Source organism: Mycena indigotica (assembly GCF_014461135.1).
Source record: "Mycena indigotica strain 171206Taipei chromosome Unknown Mind.scaff0005, whole genome shotgun sequence".
Classification (NCBI taxonomy): Eukaryota; Fungi; Basidiomycota; class Agaricomycetes; order Agaricales; family Mycenaceae; genus Mycena; species Mycena indigotica.
Window position 1 is genome coordinate 917,436 of NW_023503004.1, and position 15,722 is coordinate 933,157.

The window sequence follows — 15,722 nt, forward strand, 5'->3', positions numbered from 1 at the left end:
TTCATCAGGCATATGTTGAGGGCAAGGTGTGACCCCGAAGTTGTCCCAAAGAAGCTGATATAGGATAGTTGTCAGAAGTACATCAGGAAAAACCTCCCAAGGTAGCTTAGACCAAATTATCAATAATTATATATGGCCTGTATAATTTACTATAATTCACTAAAAATTGGTATAAATTTGGGATAATTTGACCAAATATGAAGACAGGGTTTGAAAATAAAGCATAATTTTAGGCATATATTAGTACAATGTCATGTAAATATGACGGTCTGACATAGGGTTGGCAAAGAACGTTTTACAGCGCTCTAGAACATTGCTGGACTTCCAGTCTGAAGGAGCAACTGGCCCAAATTTGGGCAAGAGATGAACACTGCGCTGAATGTTGTTGACAGGAATGATGCTAGCCACACGTCGGCCAGTGGTATCTTCCATCCGCTTGACCTTGTACATCAGATGATTTGGTTCAGGCTGCTTGGTAAAGTGCGAGAACCATTCCACATAGGCCAAATATTTTGCTGGCTGTGCCTCTGGAAAGAGTGATGCACTGGCCCGTGGATGGAGAGAGAAGATAACCCGTATTTGACCAATCTGGAGACCTAAATGATGATCAGAATCATTGCCATAAGAGATCAATCAAAGAAAACTGATACCATCAGTCCCAATTCCAGATCCAGTATCCCCAACTTGAATCAAGGCTGTGTCAAATCTGGCTGGGATTTCATCACCATTGGGGAAAGAGTTTTCTGGCTGAACATGGATAGAGTCAACAATAACATCCTCTGGACCCTTCAGCACATATGGATCAAGTGCTGTAAACTTGATGCGCTGAAAGACAGGAACGGAATTGAAGAATAAATGAATATTCTCTGCTGCCCGAGCTAGCTGTTGGCGGTTAAGGCCTGGTTCATTGACAAATGCAATGTATTGTTTTAATGCATTTGTGAAGTCTGCTGCACCATACTCTGTTTGAAGTATGCTGAATCGCACAGATTTCTTGGTTGGATTCTTTGCCATAACAAGCTTGTGCTCATAGACAATGCCAGGGTGGAGATTTTGGATGATGATCGGGGCAGGGAAGCCATCAAGCCGCCATTGAATGTACTGCAAATGACGCACCACTTTCTCCCGTCTCTCCAACCAAAGTGTCATTTGCGGAAATTCGTCCTTGGCATTTGTTGAGCGGAAAGCGTCTTTTGCCAGATCAATATGCAATCGCTCTGTATACTCGGTGTTGTAGTTGTCTGTTGTTCCAAGCCACTCGATAGCACGGATGTAATGTCGCCAAGAGTGTACCTTTGGTAGGTTGAAGTCTGAGCGAATCTAGACAAGAATAAGTGGAAATATTCTCCCAGAAATAATGAACATACTCCCAGATCTACAAAGACATCCTTGTTGTCATGAAATCGTTGTCGGGCATTCTCGAGATGTGCAAGGGTTTCGGTCGAGTGCATTGGATATTGAGCAAGATAGACAAAGTCCAAGATTGCACGTACAGCACGCACAAGCCGAACTGGTGAAGAGCCGCCAGGTAGAGGAAGGTCAATGACTATTCCCAGAAGAAACCGAGAAATCTGGTCATGCTCCCGACCAGATACTCGATTAAGCTTCGAAATTCCCTTTAAGAAAACCCGAATATTATGATTTGGTGGTAGTCGACGACACCGCGCATCAATTTCAGCTTCCCCATAGGCTTCCTTGACCCAGGCAATAAGATGTTTGATAACACCCTGGTAGCACTGGTGAAGAATGTCGGGTGTGATGCAAGAAAAGAAATTGGTATAGGGCAGTGCTTCCCAGAATAGATGGACAATTGGCTTGAGACGAGCATCAGCACATGCTCGTGCATAGACAGTCCCCCCCTGATCAAGGGTATCAAGCGCCCGCAAAATCTTTTCGAGATTGCGGAGTGGGCAGGTGCAATTGGCATCACCAAGATGTCCATGAGGACATTCGCATGAAGGACAGTCGCCATAGATAGCAGCCGTTGACAGAATCTGCTCTGGGTAATCACCGACATAACTAGCACATATTGTGTGTCCACGGTAAGCCTCGCCGGTGGCAGTGAAGAGCTCGATGCCATCGATACCCGCTTTGCGGAGTGGCTGGGTGATATGAGTGAGGCAGGCATGGAATAAATTACCAAGCGTGCGACGGCGAGAAGCTAGATTGGTAATATGACTAAGGTTTGCGGTGGGTAAGTACGCAAGAAGAACGTAGGCCCGATATGAGGGTTTCCGTCGGATAGCTTTGGGAATATTCCCAATGGTTAGGTACACCGGATAGGCAGCTTGGTTACCAAACAGCGTAAGTTGAGTCTTGTCGGAGGAGATGATGATCGGGACAATCGTGGCCCCCGGCGAGTTTTTTTCGACTTCTTTCTATTAAAGTTTCAGTCGTTAGCAATTGAGAAGCGTCGAAGAACCGACTTGAGTGCTCCACCACCAGCGACCAGTATGCATATCGTGATACAGACGAATTGTCTGATCTTCATCTGCATAATGGCGCTCAGGCCGGAAAACGAGATACGGTGCAAAGTTGGCATCCGAAAAAAGTGCGGCGTACACACTCGATAATGTCACGAAAGTACAGGTCAAATGATTCCCCTTGAACGATTATCTTGGCCCGTTTGAATTTCGGCCGACCGGGGAGCTTCTTGTCGATGATTTTATTGAGCTCGTTCATAGAGCCATATGATAGACCCAGCGCCTCTCGGACCTGGAACAATAAATGAGGCAACCTAAAGTGCGACTGGGAATTTGAACTTACGCCTGGAATCTTGAGGAGATCGGTAAATGCTGTTGACGAGGGCCCGCGCATCTTTGCCCAGTTACCGATGGCCCAATCCATCTGTGAGGTGAATGGAGAGTAGAGCGATGGTGAAGGCCCGAGCTTTGCGCGATATGCTTCATGAGCAGGTAGTGCACCCGCTGACATGGAAATCGCCTCCCCAGCGCGCTCGCTGGGAAAGGGAACGATGACGGGTGGTTTGTGGAATCGGTCCTCGGCAATGATGCGTGTTTTTGGAAGTGGCGGTGGTGTACTTTCTGGCTCATCGACATCCATAAGGTTCATCTCAGCGGCAGCAGGACGCTCCGGCTCCCAGCCGTCCTCGTCCACAGCTTGTGTCGCCGCCGCAAGACGATCAGCAGCAGTGTCCTCACCCTCTGAGTCCGACCCGCCCTCGTCTGATTCGAATCCTTCGAAATCGCTGCCGGTGTAGTCGGCCCCAAAGAGATCGCCAGCAAAATGAGTCGAGCCAAGTGGTAAGTCCTGCGCCAAGTCTTCATCAAACAGTAAAGCATCATCCGACTCGGAGTCGGAGCCATGCTGGGATGCTTCATCATCCGAGTCTGTGTCGTTGCCAGCAATCGGAGCCATGCGGCAGTGAATCTCACGACATGCTTCGTTCTGTGTTGTCAGAAAATGGAGCGAGTAGCCGCGATTTTGCCCAAACGACCGCTGGCAGCCTTCGCAGTAAGGCATGATGAAGAAGTGATACGCAAGGAGAGTGGCGACAAGTGGCGAGGGTGAGAGCTGCCTGTGGGAAGACACGGTAAGATCTGCCCGTGTTCTGTGATTTTGGCCAATTCTGGGCCTCCGTGGAGCCCGATGCATCACGGATGATCGTCGTCACACGAAAATTTCCTAAGTGCTCTCGTCCACCACCACACCTTCAGCCGCCTCCCCCACCCGACATGGCTGGCGACGTCGACACGTACAACTCTGACGACGAGGTCCCTCAGCATCGTCTTTCGACCACGGAGCAGCGCAAACTCACCCGACAGACAAATACCGCCAACCAGCGGGCTCAAGAACGTCAGAACGAGGCGGAGACCGCTCGTGAGTAGCTTCGAACGCGCCCCCCTCCCTGTTTGAAGTCCGTCAAGGTGCTCCGCGGGACGCAAAGGCAAAAGCACTTGTCAATAAAGGTGCGAATTCGAGCGTTGTCTTGCCAGAGATAAATCTGTTTTCTAGTGTGGACGCGCAAAAACCTCGCGGATACTGCGCCAGAGCCCGAGTCAGGTCGCAAGAGAGACCGCGCGGCCAGTGCAGGCGAGTCGGCACAACCACCAAAGAAGAAGCCAGCAAAACCAGCAAAGCCGGCGAACAGCGGCAAGAGCTCCAAAGGCGGTCGCACCACCAAGTAAGTCTTGTCATTCAGGTAGTGTCCGCGCAGGGCTGAAATGTGTTAGGATCAACTCAGCAACAGGCCTCTCGCCGCAAGCAGCAGACGACAGTGAAGAAGAACGGTGCGCCATGTCTGTCAATTCCACTCTCCCCTTTTAACTACCTGGCCCAGTTCGTCCATTCGCACCAGCACCGTATGAAACAGAAGATGAGGAAGACCCGGCCCCTGCTCGTACGCCTCTGCATTCTCTTCAAATCCGCCCTAATTGCCCCATCGCCCACTAGCCTCTGCAAAACCCCGAAAGGCTCCACCAAAACGACTTATCGACTCAGAGTCGGAAGGGGAGCCCTATGGTAAGTGTTTTATTGTCTTTTTTCGAGCTTGCTGCGTGTTTACTCGCGTTAGTCTCTCAACGACAGCCCAGCACGATGCCGCAGAAAGTCGTCACCTCCGATGATGACATTCCCTCGGACAACGATGTCGATATGATGGGCGGCGCTGGGTCTGAGGACGTGGACGATGGAGAAGAACTTCGAGGGTGACGCTGCCGCCATTGACGAGCAATTGCGGTCAGAGGTATATCATCTGTCTAGGCGGAATATTTGTGCGCTAATGCCCGTCAGCGCCCACTCTTTCGCGAGATTTCCCGCGGCCGCAGCTCCACCAGGGACGATATCGAAATACCACCTGTCAGTCGTTCTCCATCGCGGGCTTCGAGTCGCGCCTCGAGCCACATGGACATCGATCGTGAGGTCCCGTCTGAGGCGGAACAAGTCCTCGATCAGCTGGAGAATGAGGACGAGACTCCAGGACCCTCTTTTGGCGATGAATACGATGGATTTGGGGAACGTGAAGATGAGCAGGATGACGAGGAAGATGAGAAAGAACCTCTACCACGACAAAAAGTAAATGTCGCATCTTCTTATTCTTCGAATGCTTACTCCGCTCTAGGTCCACAAGAAAAAGTCCGTCCAGCAGGCTCGATACGATGCTGAGGGAAGTCCCTCCCTTCTTTTCTGGCTGCTTGTTGTGCTGATAACTGGTGCAGGTTATCGACGTCCAAGACGAGGCTGCACCGGTCACTGCAGCTCGGTCTCACGCTCGCAAGGCTGCGCTTACAAACCAGCTGCAATGGCCGGCTGGTGTCTGCCTCGTTGGCCCTGCTGGTGGTGTCGGCAAGCTGGCGCTACTCGATCAAAATTTATTCGCAAGCTTGCGCGCAAGGCCATGGTCATCGTTTTGCTGGATGGCGTCTTCAACGACGCATACCCTCCCATGGCCAATCGTGCTACCTTTATAATCAATTTCCTTCTTGACGCCGCTCGGCAGCTCTCATCTTCCGGGGTAGACAAGGCCATTGTCCGAAAGCTGAAGGAGCGCATCCGTGCCGATGATGGGTTCTGTTCCCTTCTCGCCGACCTTGTAGGTTTCAATTCTTCATTGATGTTATACTGATTTTCGCTTTAGGTGCTCGCTCGCGTGGCCATTCTACGTCGAGCCGTCAAGAAGGCTATCATCGCCAAGGTTTCCGCCTACTTCCAGTTCAAGGGGGTGGGGGTCAAGCCTGTTCATATCCGCGACCGTGTCAAGGCAATCATCAAAGACCAGTCATTTATCTTTCCGGTCGAGTTTGTTTCTGCTCCTCAGACAGATCCCCAACAGCCTCCCGACCCTCCGGTGCGTTTCGTGAAATGGGTAGCATTGAGCTAATGTCTGGCAGCTCCTCAAATTCATGACCAACTTACCGTTCTATGCAGAACCAATCGTCGAAACCATTCAAGAGGTGTTCTTTAGCCCGAAGGGCCTAGGCCGCACGCACATCGACCAGTTCCAGTCCTATAACGACAAGTACAAGAACCAGTACGAGCTTCCGCCAGCAATGCTTGGCCTGGTTGGTGCTCATGTACGTCCATTGATTTGCTCTTCAGGCTTGGTGCTTATATGATGTGAATTAGTTTCTTGGTGCCATCTATATGTGGCAGACGGGCCGCCTTGCGCCTGCTGCTGACTTCACACAGGAGTCACTTGAGACGACATACCGAAGTCTGGTTGACATGCTTGCCTCTGCTCGCGAGGCCAACCCTGATGGTCTCCATCGAGCAATGCATGGTCTCTATAATCTTATTGTGTATGTGGCCCTTCCTGTGCTTGATTGCTTGTCTCATTACTCTTATATTAAGCAGATGTCGTGTGAATGTATGCACATGTTTGGCATCAGCTTTAGCAATTCATTTACTCCACATTTCCACTTTTGGGTTTACTGCTGTTGAAACCCTAATTTGGTAAGAAAAGCTGTAAAGAGTCTAATTGGGACACAAAGCTGTAAAACTACGTAAAACTAAGAGCACCAAGTACCATAAACAAGTCTAATCTAAGGCTATTTGTGATATTGTGCTTGGCTGTAACATTAGTATGTAGGGCATGTAGACCTTGAGATTTCATAAACTCATAAATAAAATTAGCACATTCAATCTTCAAAATCTGTGAAGCAATGTTTGAAGCTGGGGCGTAGCCCCAGCCTGTCTAGTTGGTGATATCAGATGCTCCCGGGAAGCAGCTGCTGTCTTAGGGCAAGGCTCTGCCCTCAACATTCTTACTCTAGCACCTGAGCCAGAGAGTAATAACTAGATCATTTCTTTCTTCAATATAGACTTTGTGTTATGCTTTAATGTGATTTTTTCTGTGTTGTGTCAACCAATTTATGAGCTAGGAAAGTAATATAAGAGACTATAATAGCTTGAAAATTATCAACAAGTTATATCCTATTTGCTCTAAATTATCCTCCAAGAACATAAATTTTCACGCATGTGCGATAATTTTGTATAATGCGATAATGCAAGATAATTTGCACTAATTATCCATGATTATATCAAATTGTGCATAGGTTACCCAGGGAGGTATTCCCTGATGTAACACTAGATAAGTACTAGTAGGGAGTGCATATACTGGGGAAAGAAAAGAGCTGTGACCATCCAGCTTACTATATGTGGATATTCTGTGGCGATGGTATAGTCATAAAATGATATACTTAACATATCAAAGTAAATCATATTCAGGGGATCAACCAAGGGCATGATATATGCAAATATTCCAAATGTATTCAATATTTGATGATATTCTGGTGAGTACTAGCTGCACCACGGGGATGTACTCTCCTCCCGACTGCGGGGTGTTTGGGTCGACTCACTAAGGCCGACGACGAGCGGAAGCGGGGCGCGCGTGTACGCTTTTTGGATTTGTGGGCCCAGTATACTTATACAAGATGTGCGAAGCTACTTAGTGCTGCTGGCCGAACATGGCCGCGGCGCCGAACATGGAGGTCGTGCTCCCCGTGCCTGCGCCGGCACCGGAACCGGGTGCTGCGCCGGGGCCGGGCATCCCCCCGGGTGCGCCGCCGCCGAACATCCCGCCCATACTCCCCATACTGCCCATGCCACCCATGCCACCGCCGAACATGTCCATGCCCCCCGCGCCGCCGAACATACCGCCCATTCCGCCCATTCCCATCCCGCCCGCGCCCGGTCCGCCCGCGCCGAACATCCCGCCGCCCATCCCGGGCATCCCCGCGAGCGCGGCCGGCGGCTGCGGCTCGCGGCCGGCGAACGCGTTGTGCGCGCCCATCATCTGGCCCATGAGCCCGCCCATCTGGTCGTTGAACGCGGCGAAGTCGCGCTGGCCCTGCGCGAGCTGCTCGGGCGTGGGCTGCGGGCCCTTGCCCTGCGCGAAGTCGAGGCGCGCCTTGTCGAGCGCGAGCACGACGTCGAGCGCGGCGGCGGCGGACGCGCCCGCGCGGTAGCCCAGCGCGTCGCCGTCGGCGAGCGGGCCGCGCGCGGTGTGCACGGTCGCGTTGAGGAGCTCCCTGTTGTCCTCGAGCTTTGAAAGCGCGCGCGCGAGCTCGTACGCGGTCATCTGCGTGTCCTTCTTCGTCTCGCCGAGGAGACGCGCGCGCTGCCGGGGCACGCGGCCGAGCGCGCGCTCGTCCTCGCGGAAGGCGTGCGCGGACGGGAGCGCGACGTTGTCCGCGGTGGAGATGCGGTAGTAGATGTACTCCACCTCGTCCTCCTCTGCGTGCTCGACCGCCCGCACCGCCACGTACTGCACCGCCGCCACCGGGACCGGGACTGGGGCCGGCGCAGGGGCGTCGAGCACGTGCGGGTGGTGGTGCTCGTGCTCGTGCTCGTGCTCGTGCTCGACGGCGCGGGTCGACGTCGACGTCGTCGTCGTGCTCGACACCGTCGTCGTGCTGCTGCTGCTCGTCGTCTGCCCAAAGTGGTGCATCTCCGTTTGTTTTGTGATGGCGTCCCAGACCCCGCGGCTCCCTATTAATATTGCCCCGCCGCGCAGCAGCGCCCGGCCCCGGGCCCCTGGAGAGCGCGCCCGCAAAGAAGCCTTCTGGCCAGTTCCGCATCGCGTCGCGGTGGCAGTTCCGCGTCGCGTTGGCGACGCATACAGCCCCGCGCAGAACACGCCCGGCCTCGCACGCCGCCCGCGCACGCATCTGGTCAGCCGCTCGTTGCAGCCCACTCACCCGGCGGCCATCGTCGACGTGGCAGCCAGAGAAGCACGTCACACGATGTCACACCGCGGATATCCATCATGATCATGATGGCTATCATTTCCCGTACTTACACAGGTCCCCATTGCAGTCCGCGCACAAATTGCGCCTGTCGAGTCCTATGTCTTCCACTGTATCTCAGAAACAGGTGCTCTTCTTGTAGACTGTAGTGCCGGCCAAATATGATTATGTATATTACTCTGAGGACATAATAAGTATATCACAATCATACCATATCCAGCTGCAAGATATGAATATGCTATCATGATGAATATATTCAACTATTATCCAGTATGCATATCCTGTGATATATATTTGACATATTTGGCAGCTGCTAGACTAATTAATAAACTATCAGGACAACTTCCTTCCAGGGCCTTCTAGCTCCAGCCTGGGACCCCGAGGATACAACCAGGGCATCAGATTGGCGAGTAGACACTTGAATCTTGATCAGAGGTTCTCCATTATGGTGATCCATGGATGATATATGATATTTCCTGGAAATAGGTCTGAATCAGACTGTCATTTGTCCTATTAATAAGCACACTGACTGGGAAAATAGTTGTCATCATCCTTGAATATTCTATGCCTATACTGACCCATTTCATTCAATTCAGCGGGTCACGGTTACATTGGGATTTTTGGCTGAAATATTTCGGCCAGTCACAGGTCACAGCCCATTCTTTTGGTCCCAAAGCATCCCAATTTGGAAGAATCTCAAAATTTTTGTGCCTTCGGCGTGCTGAATTTCCTATTTAGGTAAGAGGTCACACAAAATTCGGCCGGAGGCCGAATTAGACATTTCGGCCAAACGGTCACGGGTCACAGGCCCGCTGAATTGAATGAAATGGGTCAGTAATATAACATAATGTATTCATGTATGAGCATATTTAAGTCATCAACCAAGCACATATTATATTAGCAAACATATCCAATATCTAATCAACCATTGTCAGGGGAACCCCCGCTTCGGCCTCCTTCGGACCGTCCGAGCGCATCCGACCGGCGCCCCCTCGGACGCTCTGACCTACCCCGACCCTCGTCCTCAGCCTCCTTCGCCCGCACAATCACCGATCCGTTAAGATCCTCCCAACGGTCACCTTGGGACAGAGCCTGCGACGCCGCTCAGGCCTTCTGCACTCTATGTCGGCAGTTACGGACGACCAGTATATAGTTGGCGCCCTAGCAGGCAGACCCTGAGAGTTTCTTCTCTTTGGATCCTCCCCTGCTAGGTCGGTCCCTCCGTGTATCTCCGTAGCTTTTATTCACGCTTTGGATCCTCCCCTGCTAGGCTTTCGTCGGAGTCTCCTGAGTTGTCCTTACACTATCCAATCAACGATATAATTCTGGCTAGCACTATTTTCCTGGGCTTTGTGCTCTAAGCTGTCAATTGTCTGCCAAATCATAGATTTGAGGCTAAGCTGCGGCCCTGCCAGTGGAGGTTACAGATGAGCGCAGCTTCCCAAATACAGCAAGAAGAGCAGCTCCGAGTTGAAGAAGAAGAACGACTTGCCAAGGAAGAAGCCGACAAGCAAGCGGAGCTCGCGCGCATCAAACAAGAAAAATAGGAAACCGAGGTGCGAGTGGCACAGGAGGAGCCGGAGTGGGTTGCGCATGAACAAGAGCTCGCATGTATTGAACAAGAGAAGCGCAAAACTGAAGTGCCAGATGATATAAGGGCGTAATGTAGGGTAGGATATGAAGTAACTGGGTTACTTTGAAGCAGATGAGGTCGTCTGATCCCCTGAGTAAGCATATGGCATATAAGTAAGCATATAGCATGATACGTAAGCATATAGTATTTCATAATTTCCATAACACAACTCCCGCCTTGCGTGCGGCTTGCTTGATGCGCTTTGCCAACTTGTTTGTACTCCCACAGATCCCAGCGCCGAATAGTTCCGTGTGGGTGCAGGGGCACCCCGTGCACTTGACCCGAGGTAGCCACGTGTTTTGCTCGTGGTCGCAGTAGTCATGCAATATATGTTCTATCTTGATTAGATAGCAAGAGAGCCAAAGAGTTGAAACTTACCTACGTGAATATGCAATTGGCACTGAGGATACAACACAATCGCTCATCAGAGGTATTTGATCTCCATCCACCCTGAAAGATAAGTGTTGATCTTCTGCTAGCCTTGGATGATAAAGCTGGGAAAAGGCTTTTTTAAAAGGTATACCATGTTACCATCTCCTAGCCCGTTCAGTGATACTATGTGTCACCATTACCTGAATCTATTTGCAGATAAACATGCCTAAATACTGAATTGAGAAGTATTTTGCTGATATCTTAAGACTCTATGCCCAAAATCTCATGATCCATGTCGATTATTATAACTACACAATAAGTGCTAGGGCTATTAAATTCTGAAAGATAAGTGTTGATCTTCTGCTAGCCTTAGATGCTAGAGCTGGAAAAAGGCCATGTTACCATCTCCTAGCCTGTTCAGTAATACTATGTGTCATTATTACCTCAATCTATGTGCAGATAAATATGTCTAAATACTGAATTGAGAAGTATTTTGCTGATATCTTAAGACTCTATGCCCAAAATCTCATGATCCATGTCGATTATTATAACTACACAATAAGTGCTAGGGCTATTAAATTCTTAAAGACGTTGAGTGCTATATAGCCTAGAATAGAGATATGCTATAGGAGCAGGGGCACCAGTTTCCTGGAGGTGAAACTCAGGTCACTTAAAATAGCAAAGGTAAAGCCATGGTGAAGTTATCATCTTTGGAATAGATAACACTGATAATAGTGCTGTGAGAGATCCAGATTAGCTATAGGGTTAATTTAAGTGTGTTTGTTTATGCGGTTTACGATTAGCTCGGATGTGGTCGGCCCGGCCTATCTGTAGGTATTAGGCAGTAATACACACCCTTCTCCATCTTTACCTTGGTAGCGCGAACAAACACGTGAGTTGGAGCTGGTCGAAGTCAGGACAACGGACGTATACCCCCCGCTGGTTGCTAGTAGGTGGAGTCGGTCGTTTCGTCAAGTAGTTGGAAGCTACTAGGAGATGTGAGAGGACATATTCTGCTATTTAGAAGAGGTACATATCGACCTTCTGAGCCACAAAGGTACCAGCATGTCCGTACATTGGGGCAAATTTTGATATTAAGCCAGTATTAAGTACAGTTACTGCTCCAAAGTAAGTTTTTTTTTTTTCGCATAGAGAACAGATTGGTACTCACCTACAACTAGCTATATTGCTAAATATGTTAGCAAAGCAGAGAAGCAAGCTCCCGCCTCTCTACAGCTACTCTCAGATGTGCTCGGTGAACGCACCTACGACAGCATAACCTGCTCCTGGGAATACTATTAGTACGCTCTTCTATATCATTCTAGATATTACCACCTGTTAATCCCAGATACATCTGGTCGAGCCTTCTAACATGAAGAAAAGAGTGTCTAGGCCTATTCTGTGATATTTGCTCTGATAATTCTTCAATAATTCTAAGACTTAGAGTATTTTTTGCGTATATGACTAGTGTGATAGTAAATTAATATAATCTGATGTGACTAATGCTGTTTTTATATAAGGTAACTTTTCCTGAAGGATACAAGTTAATATTTAAGATCAGGTATAAATAATTATAAATAATTTGGATGTGGGAAGACTCACTGGGCTGATTAAGGAATTTACCCCCTGGGAAAGTTAGAGGATAAATGGAAGGATAAATTTCCAATTTATCTATAGATTTTTTATATGATATAAATAGTAGATTTTAACCCAAGAAAAATTTGGGAATAAAGCTGGCATTTTTCCAGCATAACAACCCAGGATAAAACCTATAGATAAATGCCATATTTATGCATTAATTTAACCTAGCATCTCTACAAAGGATAAAACTTGAGATAAATCTTGGATAAATTTAGACATTTATCTAAAAGGAAAATGTTAGGTTTTTCCTGCTGGTCCTGCTGGATAAAGCCACAGAAAAATTTGCTATTTAAAAGACAAAGACAAGTTTATCTGTTGCTTTATCTGTCAGTAAAATCCCTGGTTTTTTCTGCAAATCAATGCTCAGATATATCTAAGATTTATGTCTAGTTTTTTCCTTTGTAGAAATCATAGCTCAAATTAGTGAATAAATGTGGCATTTATCAGACAGTTTTACTTTCAGTTTTTCTGCTGGAAAAAAGGATAGCTTTGTCCACAGATTTCCTTTGTGTCAAAAGCTTCTATTTATATAGTTGTTTTATCACACACAAAAATGGATAGATAAATATGAGATTTACTCTTGCCTTTATCCTATAACTTTCCCAAGGGGGAAATTTCTAAATCAGCCCAGTGACTCAGGCATTAAGATGTGATACTGGTATGTGAGTGCAGCCAGGGTCACACTGCTACATGTGTGTCACTATGTGTGACAAATTTCCCAAAAAGGAAATTTTCGCCATTTGACTGTACAATGATTAGAAAATATTACACATTGTTACAAAATCAAAGTAGTGTATTTTTACAATACAAACAACTTTGATTAAGTGACCTATGGTTACAGGTGAATAATTGTGTTAGTATTGGCTATCAATATGCTGAACAATAAATGTTATTACTATAGCTATATCATCTTCTGGTTCTTCATCACCTACATTGATGCTGTAATATCTCTACCAATCCTGTCTTAAGTCAGATAATTTTCTATCAACTGAGTGTTAGATCTTGAGGTGCATGTATGAGGATACTTAGATGTCTAAAGGTAGCTAAAGAGATACACAGGGTTATATAGTGTGACAAATCTCCAAAAAAGGAAAATTTGCCATTTGATAGTATAATCATCAGAGAATATCACAGATTGTCATAAAACCAAAGTTGTATATTTTATCTATATAAATAACTTTGATTAAGTAACCTATAGTCCCAGCTGAATGGTTATGCCCACACTAGCTAATTACTAGCTGATCGACAACTAATAACATAATACCTTAATAACTAGACAGGTTACACAGCTGATTGAAGTACTATAAAGTATACCTGAATGGTAAGATTGATATCCTTGATGATACAACATTATCAGTATATATATATACCATGTAATGATTGTGCATCAGACATATTAATTAAGTAATATCCCTCCCCATTCTTTCTAGATTCAGATGATTATTTTACTGGTAGGTAGGTGATCATATTGTCTTGATATAATCTGAAGATAGTGCTATACCTCTTACAATATACTGTTATAGCACATTTCTACAATTATTCGATTAAGCACAATGATAACTTAATATCTAGATGAGGAATACATGGATAATCATGATATAAGTTGTGTTATAGACTAATAAATATCCATTATGGCTCTGAGAAACCCATTTATTTTTAGCCATCCCATATGTCTGTATTTATGCCATGTATTTTATAGTGTTAATCTCCCAATAACTTACTCACAGTTGAAGTACCCCTCATGGAGTAAAGATAGGAAGTATACAGAGGGGTTCTCTGATGAAATATTATCTCTAACACCATCTTATATACATGTAATATACTGTTATTCTCTAATATCCATCTAAATAGCATTCCACATTATGTTAGGAATACAGCTATCATCTGTCCTAGTGGGCTAAACTTTAAGGGCATGTAGCTTAAAATTTCTTTGCCATTCAAGGTTTTATTTTTTCCCTTTAGCTTTACCTTCCACCCGCCAGTCTCAGGATCACGACATGATCCTAGCCATACCCCCCTCATTCCTATCGCACAGCCATCTTCTCGGTCAGACCTGACAGGGGACGAGCTTTCTATTCTGAACTTCCTTACCACTTACTTTCTCGCTTAATATTTAGAGGATGCTCGTATTTTTCATGAGGAGGTTGAGCTTGCAAGCGTATCACGTCTCTCAGACAGCTACCCATACCCATGGTGTCTACTACAATATTCTGTTGCAATTGTTATAGCCTGGGATTTAACAATGTAGATTTGGACAATATAGTTTATAATGGACTTTGTTGCCGAGGCGTCTTACTGTAGCTTTCCTATTTCTGTATCATGTCTTGTTACATCAATGTCACACCTAGTGTCGTCATGTGTTTGCCACCATCTTCACGCCACAGCCAAGAACTATTACCTCAACGCTACACGTCAAGATACATGGAGCAGCAGCAGCGACAACGACATGCCAGACTTGACCACCAAAGACCGGCGATCACGTGACTCATTGGCCGAGCCAGACGACCAAGGGGGGTTCAAGATTCTTATCAGGCACATGGGGTAGGGGGGAGGGGGGGGGTCCCTAGGGGGTAAAAAAAACTTTTTATATGTAAAAGATTTGAGCCTTATATGGGTGTAAAGACACTGAAAACATAGTGTATACACTCTAATTTCCATAGTTCACCACCCTTATACTTATATCTGTACACCTTCAGGCCTATGAGCTTGGAAAGCCCACCTGTCATAGGCCCAATTGATCAGAGGTGAACACATTGAAAAGTTGATATGGGCCTGCCATGTGTGTTTGAAGGTTCCAGGTACATACATATCTACACATATACATATACACATACATAAATTTCTTTGCAAAAAAAAAATTCACAAAGATTAAATTTTTTATGCCACTTTTTGATCGCATCAGTGGTCACATGATGCTAATCGTGGGAACATATTACCCTGTATGGTAGGAGGGGGGGAGGGTCCCCCAAGGGTCGGAAAAAAACTTTCCGACCCTATATCTGTGATTTGAGAGTTGAACCCCCCTTGCAGACGACGAGCCTTCAACTCGTAAGGTTCCGTCATCTGCCACAACGGGCGACTACTCACTCGAGAAGGTCGCTCCCGCTTTGTGGCTTCTGGCACTCAACTCCATCTTTGGCGACTCGCCCTTGACAACGGATAATGAAGATTCTGAGCCGGAAACAGCCCCAAAAATAGCAGGGCCCTCGCAGCAGCCTAAACCTGGGCTATAAAAAGCCCCAAAGATGGCGACAGAGTTGGAGCAGCCCAAATCTGGGCCACAAAAAGCCTTAAAGATGGCAGGGCCCTCTACGCAGCCCAAATCTAGGCCCGAAATAGTGGCGGCAGAGTCGGACAAGGCTCAACTGAAA

The 15,722-nt window shown here is 47.3% G+C and overlaps 2 protein-coding genes across 2 annotated transcripts; both read right to left on the bottom strand.

The window, feature by feature from the left end:
- Window positions 1–240: 240 nt before the first annotated feature.
- MIND_00569600 (uncharacterized protein) lies at window positions 241–3,483 on the bottom strand (the record flags this gene model as incomplete). Its single annotated transcript, XM_037362462.1, has 6 exons — window positions 241–596; window positions 651–1,320; window positions 1,368–2,378; window positions 2,427–2,504; window positions 2,563–2,715; window positions 2,767–3,483. The coding sequence occupies 6 exons, from the start codon at window positions 3,481–3,483 to the stop codon at window positions 241–243; spliced, it is 2,985 nt and encodes a 994-aa protein (XP_037220383.1).
- A 3,922-nt stretch (window positions 3,484–7,405) lies between these two features.
- MIND_00569700 (uncharacterized protein) lies at window positions 7,406–8,407 on the bottom strand (the record flags this gene model as incomplete). Its single annotated transcript, XM_037362463.1, has 1 exon — window positions 7,406–8,407. One exon carries the CDS (start codon window positions 8,405–8,407, stop codon window positions 7,406–7,408), a length of 1,002 nt encoding a protein of 333 aa, XP_037220384.1.
- Window positions 8,408–15,722: the final 7,315 nt, after the last annotated feature.